The sequence below is a fragment of the Mytilus trossulus genome, chromosome 3 (genome assembly GCF_036588685.1).
Source record: "Mytilus trossulus isolate FHL-02 chromosome 3, PNRI_Mtr1.1.1.hap1, whole genome shotgun sequence".
NCBI lineage: Eukaryota > Metazoa > Mollusca > Bivalvia > Mytilida > Mytilidae > Mytilus > Mytilus trossulus.
In genome coordinates, this window is record NC_086375.1 from 10,116,214 (window position 1) to 10,133,513 (window position 17,300).

At 31.9% G+C, this 17,300-nt stretch overlaps 1 protein-coding gene across 1 annotated transcript; it reads left to right on the top strand.

Annotated features, from left to right (window-relative positions):
- The first annotated feature begins 2,454 nt into the window (after positions 1–2,454).
- Positions 2,455–7,350, top strand: LOC134709221 (uncharacterized). Its single transcript, XM_063569390.1, has 3 exons — positions 2,455–2,854; positions 5,483–5,528; positions 7,169–7,350. Exons 1-3 carry the CDS (start codon positions 2,673–2,675, stop codon positions 7,277–7,279), a joined length of 339 nt encoding a protein of 112 aa, XP_063425460.1. The 5' UTR covers positions 2,455–2,672; the 3' UTR covers positions 7,280–7,350.
- Positions 7,351–17,300: the final 9,950 nt, after the last annotated feature.

Below are 17,300 nucleotides of genomic sequence, written 5' to 3' on the forward strand. Positions count from 1 at the left end.
ATTTTGTTATTGAGACAATAAAAGTTATCACCAGTTCAGCATGTAATAATAATAATTCTTTATTCCATAAGCAAATATACAGCTCATAGGATTAAATACATACACAAATTATACAGTTTACATAAACATATACAGCATTAATATATAGCGGAGTTTGGCATACAATTTACATTGATAATAAAGGTTCATAACAAAATCAAGTGTTACGAATTTTCTCTGCCTCATAGAGGTATTTACCCAGATTATTTAATTCTTTAATATTTCTTACAGATAGTAATTGAATTAATTTGAAGGGGTTCTATAATAATATATCTTAATATATTGACTTCTGACATTTACATATTTATCACACTCTAATATAAAATGATATTCGTCTTCGATTACTTTCTTATTACACATATTACAAACACGCTCATTTCTGGAAATATTAAAGTATCTTCCAGTTTCTACATTAAGTGAATGTGAATTGATTCTATATTTAGTTACATATGACTGGTATAAACTGTTCAATGGTCGATTTAAATAAAATTGCATAGTATGTCCATCATTTATATATTGATATAAATTACATTTTGAAGTATTTTCAAAAAATGACAAGGCTTCAGCTACATAATTATCAACAATTCTTTTTTTAAATTCATGCACAAATAATTGACTATTTCCAACACTTTGTGCTAACCATATATCATTAAATCCATACCTGTTTAGTATGTATCTTATTTTACAACTCCAATTGAGTTTATCATTCGGTTTGACAAAACTAGATTCGTACATATCTTCATAAATACTAATCAGTATACAATTATTAGATTCTAATAACTTCAACCAGTAACGTATCATTCTTACATATCTATTTACATACAATGGTAAACGCCCAAGTTCAAAATACACCATGTGGTTTACAGTCGTTTTTCTCACTTTCAAAATTCTTTTTAGATAATATAAATGAAGCGTTTCTATATCTGCTCCCTTATGGAAACCCCATATTTCACAACCATAATTCACAATACTTGTTACATATGTATCAAATAAGGACATCAAAGTCTCAGTGTTATAACAATCATCATAAATTTTACTCAATAAACAAAATGTAGCCTTTCTACCCTGTTCAGATAGTGTTTTCTGTGTTACAGTAAAAGTACCGTTATAGTTTAATAACAAACCAAGATATACAAACTGATCACACATTTCTATCATTTTACCATTCAAATACCATTTTTCGTTCTCTTTCAGTACACCTTTGTTACGAAAAACAACTATTTTGGTTTTTCTTAAATTAATGTCAAGACCATTCTTGTATGAACTATCATATACAGTGACTATCATTTTTTGTAAATCAGATATACTTTCGCTGAAGAGAACTGTATCATCAGCATACATAAAAAGAAAAAGATTTAACAATTTTACTTCATATGGTTCTATTCCTTGTTTAATTAACTCAATTTCTATGTCATTTACATAAATTGCATATAAAAATGTCGATAATGATTCGCCTTGCATTAGGCCAACATTACAATGAAAGAAATCTGAAAATTCACCATCTAATTTAACACAAGTTTTTAACTTAGAATACATTGATTTAATAAGATTCAGTAAATTTCCACTAATACCACATTTTAACATTTTTTGCCATAAAACATTATGCGACACACTGTCGAGGGCTTTGACAAAATCAATAAAACAACAATAGAGACGTTTTCCTTTACGTAAACTAGTCTAGATACAAAAATTAGTGCTGAACGTTAAAAAAAACATACAAAATAAGTAGTCAAAATATAAAATAGTACAAAAAAAATGTCAATATCCACCAGCAATTGCAACATTTTAAAATTCATTATTGGATATAAAAAAGAAGATGTGGTATGATTGCCAATGAGACAACTCTCCACAAGAGACCAAATGGCACAGAAATTAACCACTTTAAGTCACCGTACGGCCTTCAACAATGAGCAAAACCAATATGGCATAGTTATTAAGCTATAAAAGGCCCCGAAATGACAAATTTAAAACGAGAAAACTAACCAAAAAATGAAAAAAAAAATACCAAATATGTTACACATAAACAAACGACAACCACCGAGTTTGTGCCAATAAATTAAACATCCATATTTTGGGGAGGGATATGGGCATTAGGGAACAGTAACTATATGTATACGTATTGCCGACTTTCCGAGGGGGGAGAATGGTTATGATCCAAAATTTCAATTAGAGTAAAAACGGCATATAACACCGACTTTGTTCGTTACTCTGTTTATCGGCTTTATTGAATTGGTATAGAATTTCATACGTTACACGATTTAAGTTCATCAAAGGCCATTTGTGACGACTGGTATATAAATTCAATATATTATTTCCGCTTTTATAAAGATATATAATATATGTATCAAATTAATGAGACTTTATACAGATTATTGACAATCCATCTTTATAAAAATCAATATGAATACATGTAAAGGTAAAACAGGATTTCTAGAACCATAAACAGAGAGAACCATCTTCCTGTCAACAATAGACCACATAGCGCCACGCCCTCCTGTTTTCAGTGTTTCGAGATCTCGTTTCTACAGAACAGGGAAATTAGTTTTGTATGATATTATAGTTTACGTGTTGTTGTGTTGCTGGCTCTTTGACGTTTACCACACATTTATGTTGGTAGTATATAATATACACTTATGACGTCTGTTTTGGATAATTTCACAGAAAAAATTACATCTGATTTGAAAAATACAGTTTTTGCGACATCTGATGCGACGCCTTTTATAGATGCAGATAAAAATGCCAAATGTGACGGATCCTGTGTTGTTATTATCTTGGTGGCAGTAGTGGCTTTCTCCGCCATTATATTGCTGTTAGCGTAAGTACAACAATTGTAACGAATCCTGTATTGTTATTATCTTGGTGGCAGTAGTGGCTTTCTCCGCCATTATATTGCTGTTAGCGTAAGTACAACAAATGTAACGGATCCTGTGTTGTTATTATCTTGGTGGCAGTAGTGGCTTTCTCCGCCATAATATTGCTGTTAGCGTAAGTACAACAAATGTGACGGATCCTGTGTTGTTATTATCTTGGTGGCAGTAGTGGCTTTCTCCGCCATAATATTGCTGTTAGCGTAAGTACAACAAATGTAACGGATCCTGTGTTGTTATTATCTTGGTGGCAGTAGTGGCTTTCTCCGCCATAATATTGCTGTTAGCGTAAGTACAACAAATGTAACGGATCCTGTGTTGTTATTATCTTGGTGGCAGTAGTGGCTTTCTCCGCCATAATATTGCTGTTAGCGTAAGTACAACAAATGTAACGGATCCTGTGTTGTTATTATCTTGGTGGCAGTAGTGGCTTTCTCCGCCATTATATTGCTGTTACCGTAAGTACAACACATGTAACGGATCCTGTGTTGTTATTATCTTGGTGGCAGTAGTGGCTTTCTCCGCCATTATATTGCTGTTAGCGTAAGTACAACAAATGTAACGGATCCTGTGTTGTTAATTTTGGTGGCTTTAGTGGCTTTCTCCGCCATTATATTGCTGTAACCGTAAGTACAACACATGTAACAAGTTTAGATGCATCATCTTTCAGCGGTCTTATTTTACCGTTGCATTTTCTTCAACATGGGTAGTGACTATTTTCGCTTATTTTGCGATCGCGTAAAATGCATGTTAACATCATTAGCGAGAAGAGATTGTAAAAACCATCAACTTGGGCAAGCGATTGTTCACGCCCCAAAGCGCTTCTAGTAGTGAAGAGCCCATATATAAGGCTAAGCATATATAAATTGCATGATGATTTTACATACAATTGAATAGAAATTGTCAAATACTTTTAAAAAATGCACACAACGCACATAATTGACAATGTGGTGAATCTGGTGGCATAATTGAATACATACGAACGAACATTTCCTTCACAACAAAAATGAGATTGAAATTGGGATAGGCACTAATTTTTTTACCAAGAGATTTAAATGATTCTTTTTTTTAGTTTTCTTCTAAAATCAATCAAACATCCATTAAGACAGGGATGCTGTTAATGAAATTTTTTTACAAAAATATGAGCCCAGTGCCGGATTCAGAAATTCATAAAAGGGTAGGGGCGCTTCTGTCACGCTTCAGTAATTTCCTATATAACCAACCAAAATTTTTCCGCAAAAAGGGGGGGGGGGGTCTACTGGCCCCATTCTTAATCCGCCTCTGGAGCTCTCATAGATTGATCCCCAGTAGTCTTACTTGAAGGTGTTGCTAACTTTCTTTGTAGAAATGATATAAAGAATTTGATTAGTATTTAAAGGGATATGAAAGGGTAGTATCTTCCACCATCTCATCCTTGCCTTTATATTTCTCAAACGTTAGTCCCTTTATTTGATTTAGTATGTTATAATTTTAATTCAGTGTCAAATATTACATGCTTTTGAATGAAGTTAACAAGCTTCTTTAAAAAGTGTCGCCATCTTGCACTACACCAAATGATACTTCGTTATAATTCTTTACTGAATTAGCAAAATTGTAATAAAGAAAATGCTTGCATGACTATTTGCATAAAAATAAGGTTTTAGATTATTCAAATATATCTTTTTCTTCATTTTTTTTTTTTTTAGTTTTCAACCTTGAACCCTTGTGTAATGTAGAATATTAGTAGTACCTAAAATAGTACCACCAGTTTTTAAATTTAACATCCCCAATCCGTCAAAACATTGTTTCATACATTGAAACATACAGAACAACCAAACGAACAAATCTGTTTAACCTTTTACGCGGGTTTTGCTGATGGAAGGAAAATGTCCAAGATATAATAATATTTTGATACTCCAGTCATCCCATTATATTAAGAAATGAATTTAATTAAACTCATCATAGATACCAGGACTAAATTTAGTATATACGCCAGACGGGCGTTTCGTCTACAAAAGACTCATCAGTGACGCTCGAATCCAAAAAAAGGGTTAAAAAGGTTAATACTTCTTGTGACATGAAATAGAGTTTTGCCTGTACATAATCATTAATAGGAAATTGACAAAAAAACTTTTTTGAAAACAAGCTCATTAAAATATATTATTTATTATGACTCTGGTAGATAACAATACTAGTATGACAGGGGGAAATGGCAGACATCGATCCTCGCCCTTCTCTTTTTTCAGAAAACCCGAACCTGCTAGTCCGCTTCTTAATAAATGTCAATTCATTGAAATATGAAATCAAAATTCTTTTAAATTCAAAATGTAATCATTATTATTGAAATATCCCTTGTATCATCATTCTACTATTTAAAGATGGTGAACACCTTTATGGTACCTTAGACATTCGAGACATTTGTATCAATAATAAATAAATAAATGATAGTTTTCCACGATCTTGTTAAATCAGGATTTTATGATCACGATTTGATGCAATACCAATAGTTATACAAAACTGTTTCCTTTGAAATTTAACAAGTAATGAACACGAAGTCACGTTATTACAATAGGTATATATTGTATTTATATTTTCAGATGTATATTTAGAACAAAGCCTAGAGACGATAGAGATTCTGACAAGGTAGCTACTAATAGATTGATTTGACAAATTAATATCACGCTAATCGAAGGATATAGAAACACGACAATAGAAACACAGAAAAGCTATAATGTCAATTGGCCACACATGCTAAACCATCGGAGTTTCACCTCCATCAGGCACATTATAACAGTCCTTGTGATTCTGTAACTAAAACTATGTTAATTGTTCTCCCAATTTGTTTTGCTTTTTAAAGGGTGACCGTGTGTAATCTTTAAGTTAGTCTCATTGAATTGAATTTTTGGTATTCAAAACATTTGATCTTTGGTGAAGGTTATTAAAAACACATGTCTCGAACGTACAAGACGAAGAAGGATATTAAAAAAACCTCATGTCTCAAACGTACATGATGAAGGTAAAGGTTATTAAAAACACATATCTCGAACGTACGTGATGAAGGTAAAGGTTATTAAAAAACACATGTCTAGAACGTACAGGATGAAGGTAAAGGTTATTAAAAACACATATCTCGAACGTACGTGATGAAGGTAAAGGTTATTAAAAACACATATATCGAACGTACGTGATGAAGGTAAAGGTTATTAAAAAACACATGTCTAGAACGTACAGGATGAAGGTAAAGGTTATTAAAAACACATATCTCGAACGTACGTGATGAAGGTAAAGGTTATTAAAACACACATGTCTCGAACGTACGTGATGAAGGTAAAGGTTATTAAAACACACATGTCTCAAACGTACGTGATGAAGGTAAAGGTTATTAAAACACACATGTCTCAAACGTACATGATGAAGGTAAAGGTTATTAAAAACACATATCTCGAACGTACGTGATGAAGGTAAAGGCTATTAAAACACACATGTCTCAAACGTACATGATGATCGTAAAGGTTATTAAAACACATATCTCGAACGTACGTGATGAAGGTAAAGGTTATAAAAAGAAACACATGTCTCGAACATACAGGATGAAGGTGAAGGTAATAAAAAAAAAACATGCATCGATCGTACATGATGAAGGTGAATGTTATTCCAAAAAATCATGTCTCGAACGAACAGGATGAAGGTGAAGGTGAAGGTTATTCCCAAAACATATGCCTCGAACGAACAGGAAGAACGTGAAGATAAATCCCAAACACATTTTTTACTTTGTAAAAAACGTGGGTTTTCTTTATCTCATAAAAGGTAGAAAATAATTAATATATCAAGAATTTGAAATGTGATGATTTTATTGTTTATTTCAAGAAGAAAACAATACTCGTGAAATTCGGAACATATATTTTATCTTACTTATAACCTTGACCGAATGTAACAGTCATTGAAAAGTAAACATTATCCCGGAAAAACGACAAGCAAGACTATCACCGAAAGAAGCAATCCAAACATTAAAAGCAAAATGGCACAAACGGACCCAAAACAGTTCACCAAAAGCAACACGAACCCCTTTATACGAAACTAAAATGTGAAATCATGTTCTCCTGAATGATAAAAAGTTCCTGCTCCACTAAATGGGGATTATATCAATTTTGTCAGAAAAGAGGAAAAAGAGAAGAGGATTTTGCCTACAAGTGAAACCTATCTGAGGTCATCTGTAAAACAGAGATATATATATGCCTAAATGAAGATATCTTACTTAACATGAAAACATCTATTTTTTTCAGGATGAAACTAGTGCCACCAATATACCACACAGTACACAAAGCAGTTTTAATGAAAAATATACTGTTGCCTATGTTGTGTCTGAAAAACAGAAAGAAGTGAAAATTGCATAAACATCTAAATATGTATTATTAATATATAAACTGTTGATCCACAACTAAGTTATACTTGAGAGTATATACTGTTCTCATATGACATTCTCATATTGAAAACCAATAAAGGTGAAGCTGGTTGATAAACCACATTATTTAAAATAATTACAATGTTAAAGAACTTTTACTCATAAATGTTTTGTGGTTGTAGAAAAGGTGATAGTGTATAAATAACACATAGCTGAAAAGATGATAGAGGGATCTAAATAAGCTGTTGAAGGCCGTACTTTAACCTATAATGGTTTACTTTTTAAATTATTATTTGGATGGAGAGTTGTCTCATTGGCACTCACATCACATCTTCCTATATCTATCTATCGTCCTCTCAGCTATGTGTTATTTATATTATTATACTGAATGCCCTTCATTATTGTCTTTTACAGATATATTTTATATAAAAGTATGTTCTATGACGTCACGTACACGTAACAACATTACGGGTATTGCAAAAATCAACAAATTGAAGCAAGATGCTTTATTTGTTTATTTTGACAGTAAAATAATAAAATCTGAGTCAAGATGAAGCATTGTCTTTAATAACAAATATCTTTGGCCTACTACTTGTGGTTCAACATAAACTAGATCTATAATCACAAACTACAACATTATTGACGCCGCCGACGCAGCATACCTGCTGACTCCGAATAGTGTTGACTCCGAAAACTATTCCTGACTTAGGACAGATACAAACAACTGCAGCGGGTTTAAACGTTTAAATGGTAACAAACCTTCACCTGTATCTGAAACAAAAGTGTAACATCACAACATAGAAAGACACACTATGAAATATCAATTGAAATGGCTTAAATCAAAAGACTAATTAACACAAGTGTTCATGCCTTTTTTAGTTTCTTTGGTACATATTTATGACGTGGCTCCGTACTTAAACATCCCGTCATTGTGTTATTGTACTATGGTAAATTTGTGTTTTCTTGTCTTTAATTTTTGCTAACATGCTTGGTGTACATTCCATTTTTTGCTTCTCTGATACATATTTGTTTGTTTTTATTGTGAGTAAGATCATAACACAATGTTGACTGCTATACCCCTATTTTTTGCCATTTTACCTATTATGTCTTCATAAAGTTCACACATCGTTGTCAATGTAATGGAATTTGATGCGACTGTTATACAAGTGAGATGTTTACCTTGCTTTTTAAAACCAGGTAAAATCCACAATTTTCTACATAAGAAAATGCCTGTACCAAGTCAAGAATATGACAGTTGTTATCCATTCGTTTGATGTGTTTGAGCTTTTGAGAATGCCATTTGATCAGAAACATTTTTTTTTAAATTTTCCTCGGAGTTAAGTATTTTTGTGATTTTACCTTTTTATTTAAGTAAAATACGCATAAAAAGACTTTTTTTATATAAAATTTACTTTTAAATGCTATCTTATAAACAAGCTACTGTCAAAATTTGGTAAAATTCATGACTGTTTAAGAAAGTTATTAAAATTTCAAAAACACAGGGTACGTGCATATTTGTTGACGCCACCAACGACAATGGTAGACAGTAGGATCGCTGTGTCTCTCTTTCGCGACAAAAGCCAAACAGTTTGGTCAGAAGTATCCCTGTCGTACATGTGCAATAGCAGAAATCTGTCCAATACCACTTGTGTTTAAACGGGCAATGTTCATTAGCCAACAATTAAACCCTTCCATTTGAGGGCAAATGTAATGAAAAATTTATTAATCATTGTATGGTATCTACCTGATGAATGCAATGATCTGATTTAATGATCTCGAATGTTTGCCAAACTATCAATTTGATCTTTCAGTTATTTAGTACATTATGATCATAACAAACCCCATTAAGGCAGGCAAGCTTAAATGATAAGAATAGTCTATACTTATAGTTATTGTGAACATGAATGTCATTATATTTAAATGTATTGTCAGTTAAAAGCTGTTAATGATATTTATCTCTAGACATGCTAGAGGTGGTTCCATAATGATAATATTATATATATTAAGGACATTTTTGTTTATATTAAAAGAGGTTTCCACTAATATAACTTGTGTAATTTTCTTTAAGCCCTCAAACAAGTTCATGTAGAACACGCATATCCATTTTTTTCACTGTGATGTTAACAAAAACTGTAAATTTAGTAGGGCTTTGCTCATTGTTGAAGGCCGTATGGTGACCTATAGTTGTTAATGTCTGTGTAATTTTGGTCTCTTGCGGACAGTTGTCTCATTGGCAATCATACCACATCTTCTTTTGTATAAGCTTATCAATCCGTTAAATTCAACTGTTATAATAAGATCTTTGATTATTGTTTTATCGGTATAAACATTGATTTTATTATCAATGAATTATAAAAACCAAAATGAATACCATTGTTATTCATATATGTACATTAACGGTCCTACAAGCTGTCGATACCTCTTTTTTTTGGCATTACACAATGTCCTGTTTTCTCCGACTGCTAATACTGACGTCTTTACACACTAAATCCATTTAGTTGGATGTGTACTGATAGCTATTTTATTCTTAAATACATGATGTTTTATCTAGTAGTTGTACTTACAGAATTGCATCTTGTGTCTTTTGTGTATTTGCTTGTTATTTTGTGCTTTGTATCGATCAGAAAAGAATTATAGGTCGGTTTAAGATTTTAACCCTGATTTGTTTTCTCTCAATCGATTTACTACTTTTAAACACCATTATACTTAGTTGCCTTTATTTGAATGGAAACAATATCTCAGATTGGGTATATTACATATTTAAAAACAAAAATTTATATATGATATTTACTGCACAAATTCAACATCTAAGGGATCATTCATATTTTGAAATAGATACAATATCATATATTTCATTGGATTTCAAAAGGTTTTCGTAATATCTTTAGATTTCATAATGTCATCCATATTCCCCCCTCCCAAAAAAGAAAAATGTTTGCAACTAATGTTTCTTTAATAATTTTAATCTATCTATGATGAAATACCCCAAAAATGTAGTGCACACTAACTGTCCTTCTGGTATCTTTCGTCCCTATTAAATTCCGTGTAGCGCGGCTTATACAAAAGTGTGCTCCACATTTTTTAGGCTATTTCAAATGGACAGAAACATATACATTCATCCCTTATGATTTAATTCTGAGTTCAATTTTTAAGGAGTAAATCAAGCAAAACGTTAATGACGTCACGACTACGCGACAAAAGTATGTCATTGGAGTAAAATAACAAAACTATCGAACTCTGAGGTATTTCAAAACACAATCGAATGGCAAAACCAAAAGCACAAACACATCGAACTGATGGATAGCAACTGTCATATTCCTGACTTATTCTGTGTCCTTTATCTGTTTGGCTTTGACACCCGTATGTTGCAAGGGAGAGGACCAGCCTATCATATTCCTGACTTGACACTGGCATTTTGTTATGTGGAGTAACTAAACCTTGTTTTCTAGTTAGCCAAATAGCACCGATTGTAAGCTTCATTTTATTACTTTAAGTTGCAACTAATTGACCGAGTACCAGGATGTCAAACAACAGAGAAGGTAGTTTGTTGACAAACTATAAACTCCGGAGTGAAAAGTTGGTAATATGAAAATAGTCTAATACACATGTGATAGAAAAACAAATGATACAGGGTAACCATCTATGACACAAAATCAGTAAATGCAAATAAAAAAAGCAAAGGAACAGTGCTTTTATTGCTGATCTTACTTTTTTGGAATTTTGGGTCCTCAATGGTCTTCCACTTTGTATTATTTGGCTTTTTAACTATTTTGATCTGAGCGTCACTGATGAGTCTTATGTAGACGAAACGCTCGTCTGGCGTATAAAATTATAATCCTGGTACTTTTGATAACTAACTAAATCTCAAAGTAAGGTTTTCCACACGGAGTCAAAAATACCTTCTCACATTTTTCATTCAAGTTTTTTTTTAATATCTGTAGATATTGCATCTTACTTTATACCTTAATAGTTATAAGATATGGATTGAGTGCCAATGAGACAACTGTCAAGCTTCTAAGTCTAATTTTTATTATTTAATCAAATAGGGTAATAGTCACATAAAGCATAGTAGGGATCACTATGTTTACAATGTATATTCTCTGGATTAGTGGTAAAAAAACTCATCTCTAGTAAAAAAAACACAAAAAAACACCTTTAAAACACCTGTATTTTATAATGATATGATTTTCAAATCTTTATATCGTACAGGTAAAGGGTCGTGGATTTTGATGCGACTGTCATACAAGTGAGAGGTTTAGCGCTATAAACCCAGTTTCAATCCACAATTTTTCTACATTTGAAAATGCCTGTACCATGTCAGGAAAATGACAGTTGTCCATTCGTTTGATGTGTTTTATCATTTGATTTTGCCATTTTATTAGGGAATTTCTGTTTTGAATTTTCCTCGGAGGTCAGTATTTTTGTAATTTTACTTTTCTTTTCGAGCATTTTATACGAGTGAACTTTACAATATGATATTCTCAGTATTCGTATTACAAGAGAATCCTGATCTTTTTACAATACGTGTTTCAGTGTTAATTAGTTATTCGAGATTAAAAAGGTTTACGAGCTCAATATTTATCTTCATATTTTTCAAAAATATATATCTATATATCTCCGATCTATATTTGTTTTCTGACAGGGCTGCTCTGAATTCATTTTAAGGTGTATGCCTGACGAGATCTTGGTTGACTTAATTCAATAGATGCAAATTAACACTGACGTAATGATATACTATTATTATGATGTTTTGTCAATGATTCGAAATACATCAATTTAATCCGACTAAATTGTACAGTTATTATAATAATGGTAATTAAATCTACAATGCAAGGAATGACCAACACATCCAGATACAAAGCTTCATTATTGGCCAGAAGTTCATTGATTACATTTTGTAATAAAATCGGCCTTTGTTGGTTTAAGTGTTACTATACCTTATTGGTATTTTAATTGTTCTAGTGGGCTATCAAATAAAATGTGTTAAATCAAAACAATTGTTTCTATCCATATCATCTGCTATAATTATTTATTGTACAAAAGCAAACACTGATATCAATTTACCAAAATACAATAGTAAAGGAAATTATTTTGACCAGCCTTCATCCTTTTGTACTGTGTATAGTGCCCCAAGATATCGTCAGTCATGGATAGCTCTACCTTAAAAGGAATATTAAAGGGCAGCTCGTTCAGAAAAACAAAGAAAAACTTAAATTGGTAATCTTAATATAGATTTGAAGAAAAAATATATATATATAAAATTAAATTAAACCCGAATAACATATTAACACGTATTTGTGAAAGATCATGATTCTCGTGTACTAAACATCCTAAGAAAATTACATTGTAAGGTTCCCTTGCATAATGCTTTCAGTGGCCCTTACCCTGCATGATGTGAAAGAAAATCATATCTTAAAGTCATAAGAAAACTCAAATTTAAAAAAAATATGCATATGTTTTTTATAACTAAATGGATAGTTTTCATTATACAACTTATGTACATATACTTTTTTCTGAGGAAAATTCTTTAATTTGTCCACATTTAGAAGAAGTTTACTTATTTTTAATTGCTTGCTTCTAGGAAGCAATTCGCCGACATATTTTCCGTATGCATAGTGCATAGTTATAATACATTTGCAACAATAGATATGTACATGTATATGCATATTATATTATATGTATGAGTGAACTATGTTCCCAGTTTGTCACAAACATGTTTTAATTTGTTTATATAATAATAAAAATTATAATATATTGAAAAAATTATATGTAACTATTGACATAAACAAAGATACCTTTCTCTAATAAACAATGAAATGTATCTAATCAAGGTCTGTGATGAATCGATATCTGCCTTAATAACTCCGAAAAAACATGGTAAAGTTTGTCCAAAACTACCATCTATGGCTGTTATGATCTTTATCTTAAACATTTGAATCCAAAAACCAACATTTCTTTACGGAAAGAGAAAATTTATCTTATATTAGTAAAAGTATGATATTCAGTAAGGGATTACAAGTTCGTGAAATTTTATTTCAACTATATGAGGACATTTTAGAAAACATTAATTTTTTTGCAGTAAGAAATGATTTATTTCCAATTTGTCTAAAGTTGCATGAAGAGATATCACTCCTGAACAATTCACGGGAGAATCTGTTTTGAACCCTTCTTTGTAGTTGAAATACGCATAGACACATATTAAAGGGTTTTAATAAGAGGACTAAAATTTTACTACATCACAGCAGTAGTTGTGCTATATCATATTTATAAATTAAAATTCCAGAACAGCATTACTGAAAAAAGTCAAGAAAAAAGGAACAACATGTTTAAATTGATTTAACAGTTCTCAACTTATTGCATGGAATCGACTTAAAATGGCATTTAACATTAAACCAAGGTCAATATAAATCCTGAAATTGGGTTTGTAACGAAGGAGTTCATTGATAGAGGGTGGCTGCTTACAAGTAAGCTAGTAGACAAATAGTTCCAAGTGGTGAAGTTGAAATCATTCCTTTGAAAACTCACAGACGCTATCAACTTTCCTTAATAGAAGATTTTTTGGCTGAACTTTTTTCTTAAATTTTTCTCTTGCTCCTATTGTATAGTTTGCGTCTGGCGTATTAAATTATAATCCTGGAACATTTGATAACTATTTACACCACTGGGTCGATGTTACTGCTGGTGGACGTTTTGTCCCCGCGGGTATCACCAGCCCAGTAGTCAGAACTTCGGTGTTGACATGAATATCAATTATATGGTCATTTTTATAAATTTTCTGTAACAAAACTTTTCATTTATCGAAAAACTAAGGATGTTCTTATCCCAGGAATAGATCACATTAGCCGTATTTGGCACACTTTTTTTGAAATTTTGGATTCTCAATGCTCTTCAACTTTGTACTTGTTTTGCTTTATAACTATTTTTATCTGAGCGTCACTGATGAGTCTTATATATACGAAACGCGCGTCTGGTCACTGGCGTATTAAATTATAATCCTGGTACCTTTGATTTTATTGCCAACAAAATGGATAAAATTCATCACTCAGGAGGATATATCTCCTATACCTTATTGTCCGTTTACAATTTTGTACATGACTTATTGAAAGGCCTTATTATCCTGCACATGTTTTGTGTTTTGTCACCTTTTACATTTTTTATTGAGCAAAATACGTAAACATGGATAAACATAATGTTTTAAGGTAATAATTCCTCCTAGATTCAAAAATAATTATTCCAATAGATATAAGAAGATGTTGTATGAGTGCCAATGAGACAACTCTTCATCTAAGGAGCAATGAGTAAGGAGTAAAACATCATACGTCAAAGTACGACCTTCAACACAAAATACTTGCCCACACCGACCAGCAAGCTATTAAAGGTCCCAAAACTGAGTAGTGAAAAACCATCTTTACACTAGGTCCTAAATGCCGACCGGCATGAAGAGGATATGTGAAGTGATTATATACTCCTGTTTAATATAGCTATACTAAACTTTGAAAAATCAAGGATTGATTTGATATAGTAATTAAGATACTTTTTTGTTGCAACTTAGTTGGAATACCCTGACTATTCCCAAATGTAGTTTAATTTTTATTATACATTTAATTGATTTGATTTCACTTGGAATAAAAGTCGAAGTTACTGACAAACAGCATTTATATTTTTGCCGTTCACAAAACTACCAGTCAAATTTACTTTACTAAAATAGGTGTCTTGTACGCAGTTTTAAAGTTTGACCATGTGTCTCTTTTGGAACAAGGCTGACTGGGGAATAGAAATATGGTCACTTGGTCTTCTCTCGACCGGCAGTAAAACGCTTGCCGAAGTTGGACATCCGTTTGGCTGTGCGGGATGTATAAGTTCGCAGTCACGTCCGGTCAGAATGGGGAGGTTTAATCCGATGGCTCGTGTAAAGAAAGTGCCACGCTCTTTGCACGTTAAGAACCCTTGTAACGACTCTTTTAGGGCCCGTAGGGGGGCATGTTGTAAGGCAAGATTTCTGTCCCTATCCAATATACCGTCATTTTCAAGTGTCTGTCTCAATTTCCGCGACACTCATTCCCAATGGCCTTTATTATGACAAGACCTACCTATTGTATATATTGTGAACTTGTTCTCGTCCTGAATATGCACGAAATGTTTGCCACTGGACGTTAAGCAACCAAAAATCAATCAATTTTTAGGACCCTACAATTCATCTTTAGGGTTGGTGGCTAAAAAAAGAAGGGGGCGAATTCTATATTTTTTGTTATCAAAAATAAATATTTGTGATAACTCCTTCTTGAAAAGAAAAAAATGTTAAGATCTATATTATGTATGTCTGTTTGCGATCCATTTCAAGAGACCAATGATTTCTATAGAAATCATTGATGGGACCCATTATAAATACATTTTTTAATTGTTTATTTTTCCTTGAGTGGATAATAATATTCTCTTATTATTTGGGAATAATTCTATTTGTTTTTAAATTAAAATGATTAACTTCATAATTTTGATGAAGAAAATCTATTTTTATTAGATTTTCATGTTCTTCAACAAACTTTTAAATTGTAGCCAGGCATGGTCGGTCAAGTGATAAGTTGTATGGCTGATTACAGATAAAAGCAGTAATTTCTATTTGCCAGTTGCGTGAACTCTGGGATGTGGAATACCTTATTTTGATGGGGAACATCCTGTCCATGTGTTATACTTAATATATACTCCCAAAGATGACATTACACACATTTTCTTCTGTTAAATGAAAGATTTGTATATCATTATAATTTGCTATTTATATAAACCACATTTTGGTACAATGATTATTGACCATATCAACATTGAATATAAGTAGTGTAGAATGAAATCTGTCTACACAATGATTGGTTTTAATCATTTGATTTATAAGATTTAGGAATTAAAATGTGTAATTATTTAAAAACCAGCATTTAAATTATTTTATACTTTAAATTTAGCCATAGTTGCATTTATAAAAATATTTATATACCCAAATTTTCAATTATTTTTCATGTCAAACTTTTATTTTTGTTGTGAGAAGTGTAACTTGACACAACAGTATATCATATAAAGAGAAATAAAGATTAAATAAAGGCAACAGTAGTTTACCTATGTTCAAAACTCATAAATCGATAGACAAAAACAAATCCGGGTCATAAACCAAAACCGAGGGAAACTTAAAGTTATATCATGAATATTGGTCATGTTTTGTAACGCGTAGAACTGTCAAGTAAATTTAAGACACAATTCAAAATGTTCCGAATATATCAAGCCATACTGAGAAAAAATAAGAATGTCGAGAGTATGTCGAGTAATTTCAAGACAGTATTCATATGTCAAGAATTTGTCAAGAAATTTAAAGATCATATTCAGAATTTCGAGAATATGACGAGAACATTCCATACAAATTTGATATATTAAAATGAGAATTTGTCTAGAAAAATTAAGACACAAGTCATACTTTTGGAGAATGTCGAGTAAAGTTCATGCTTATTAAGACAAAAACCGGTCTTTTCAGACTTTTTATACTTTTTGTAGTGAAAGACACAAACTTTATTAGGAAAACTTAAGATTGTCTAACGAACCATAAAAATTGGGTCATAATCAGACTATAATTGCCAGAAAGACATATACACCTGACAAACATTCCATACACTAAATAGAGTTGACCTATTGATAACAGTATTAGAAAAAAGACCCCCAAAAACAACCTTAAAAGAGGGACGAAAGACACCAAAGGGACAGTCAAACTCGTAAATCTAAAACAAACTGACAACGCCATGGCTAAAAATGAAAAAGACAAACAGAAAAACAATAGTACACATGACACAACATAGAAAACTAAAGAATAAACAACACGAACCCCACCAAAAACTAGGGGTGATCTCAGGTGCTCCGGAAGGGTAAGCAGATCCTGCTCCACATGTGTTAACATGACAAAAAAATCATAAAAAAGAGGTAAAGGTTCAAACAAAACATTCAGGACTGACATGTACATCATAAACTATTTTCATATACCA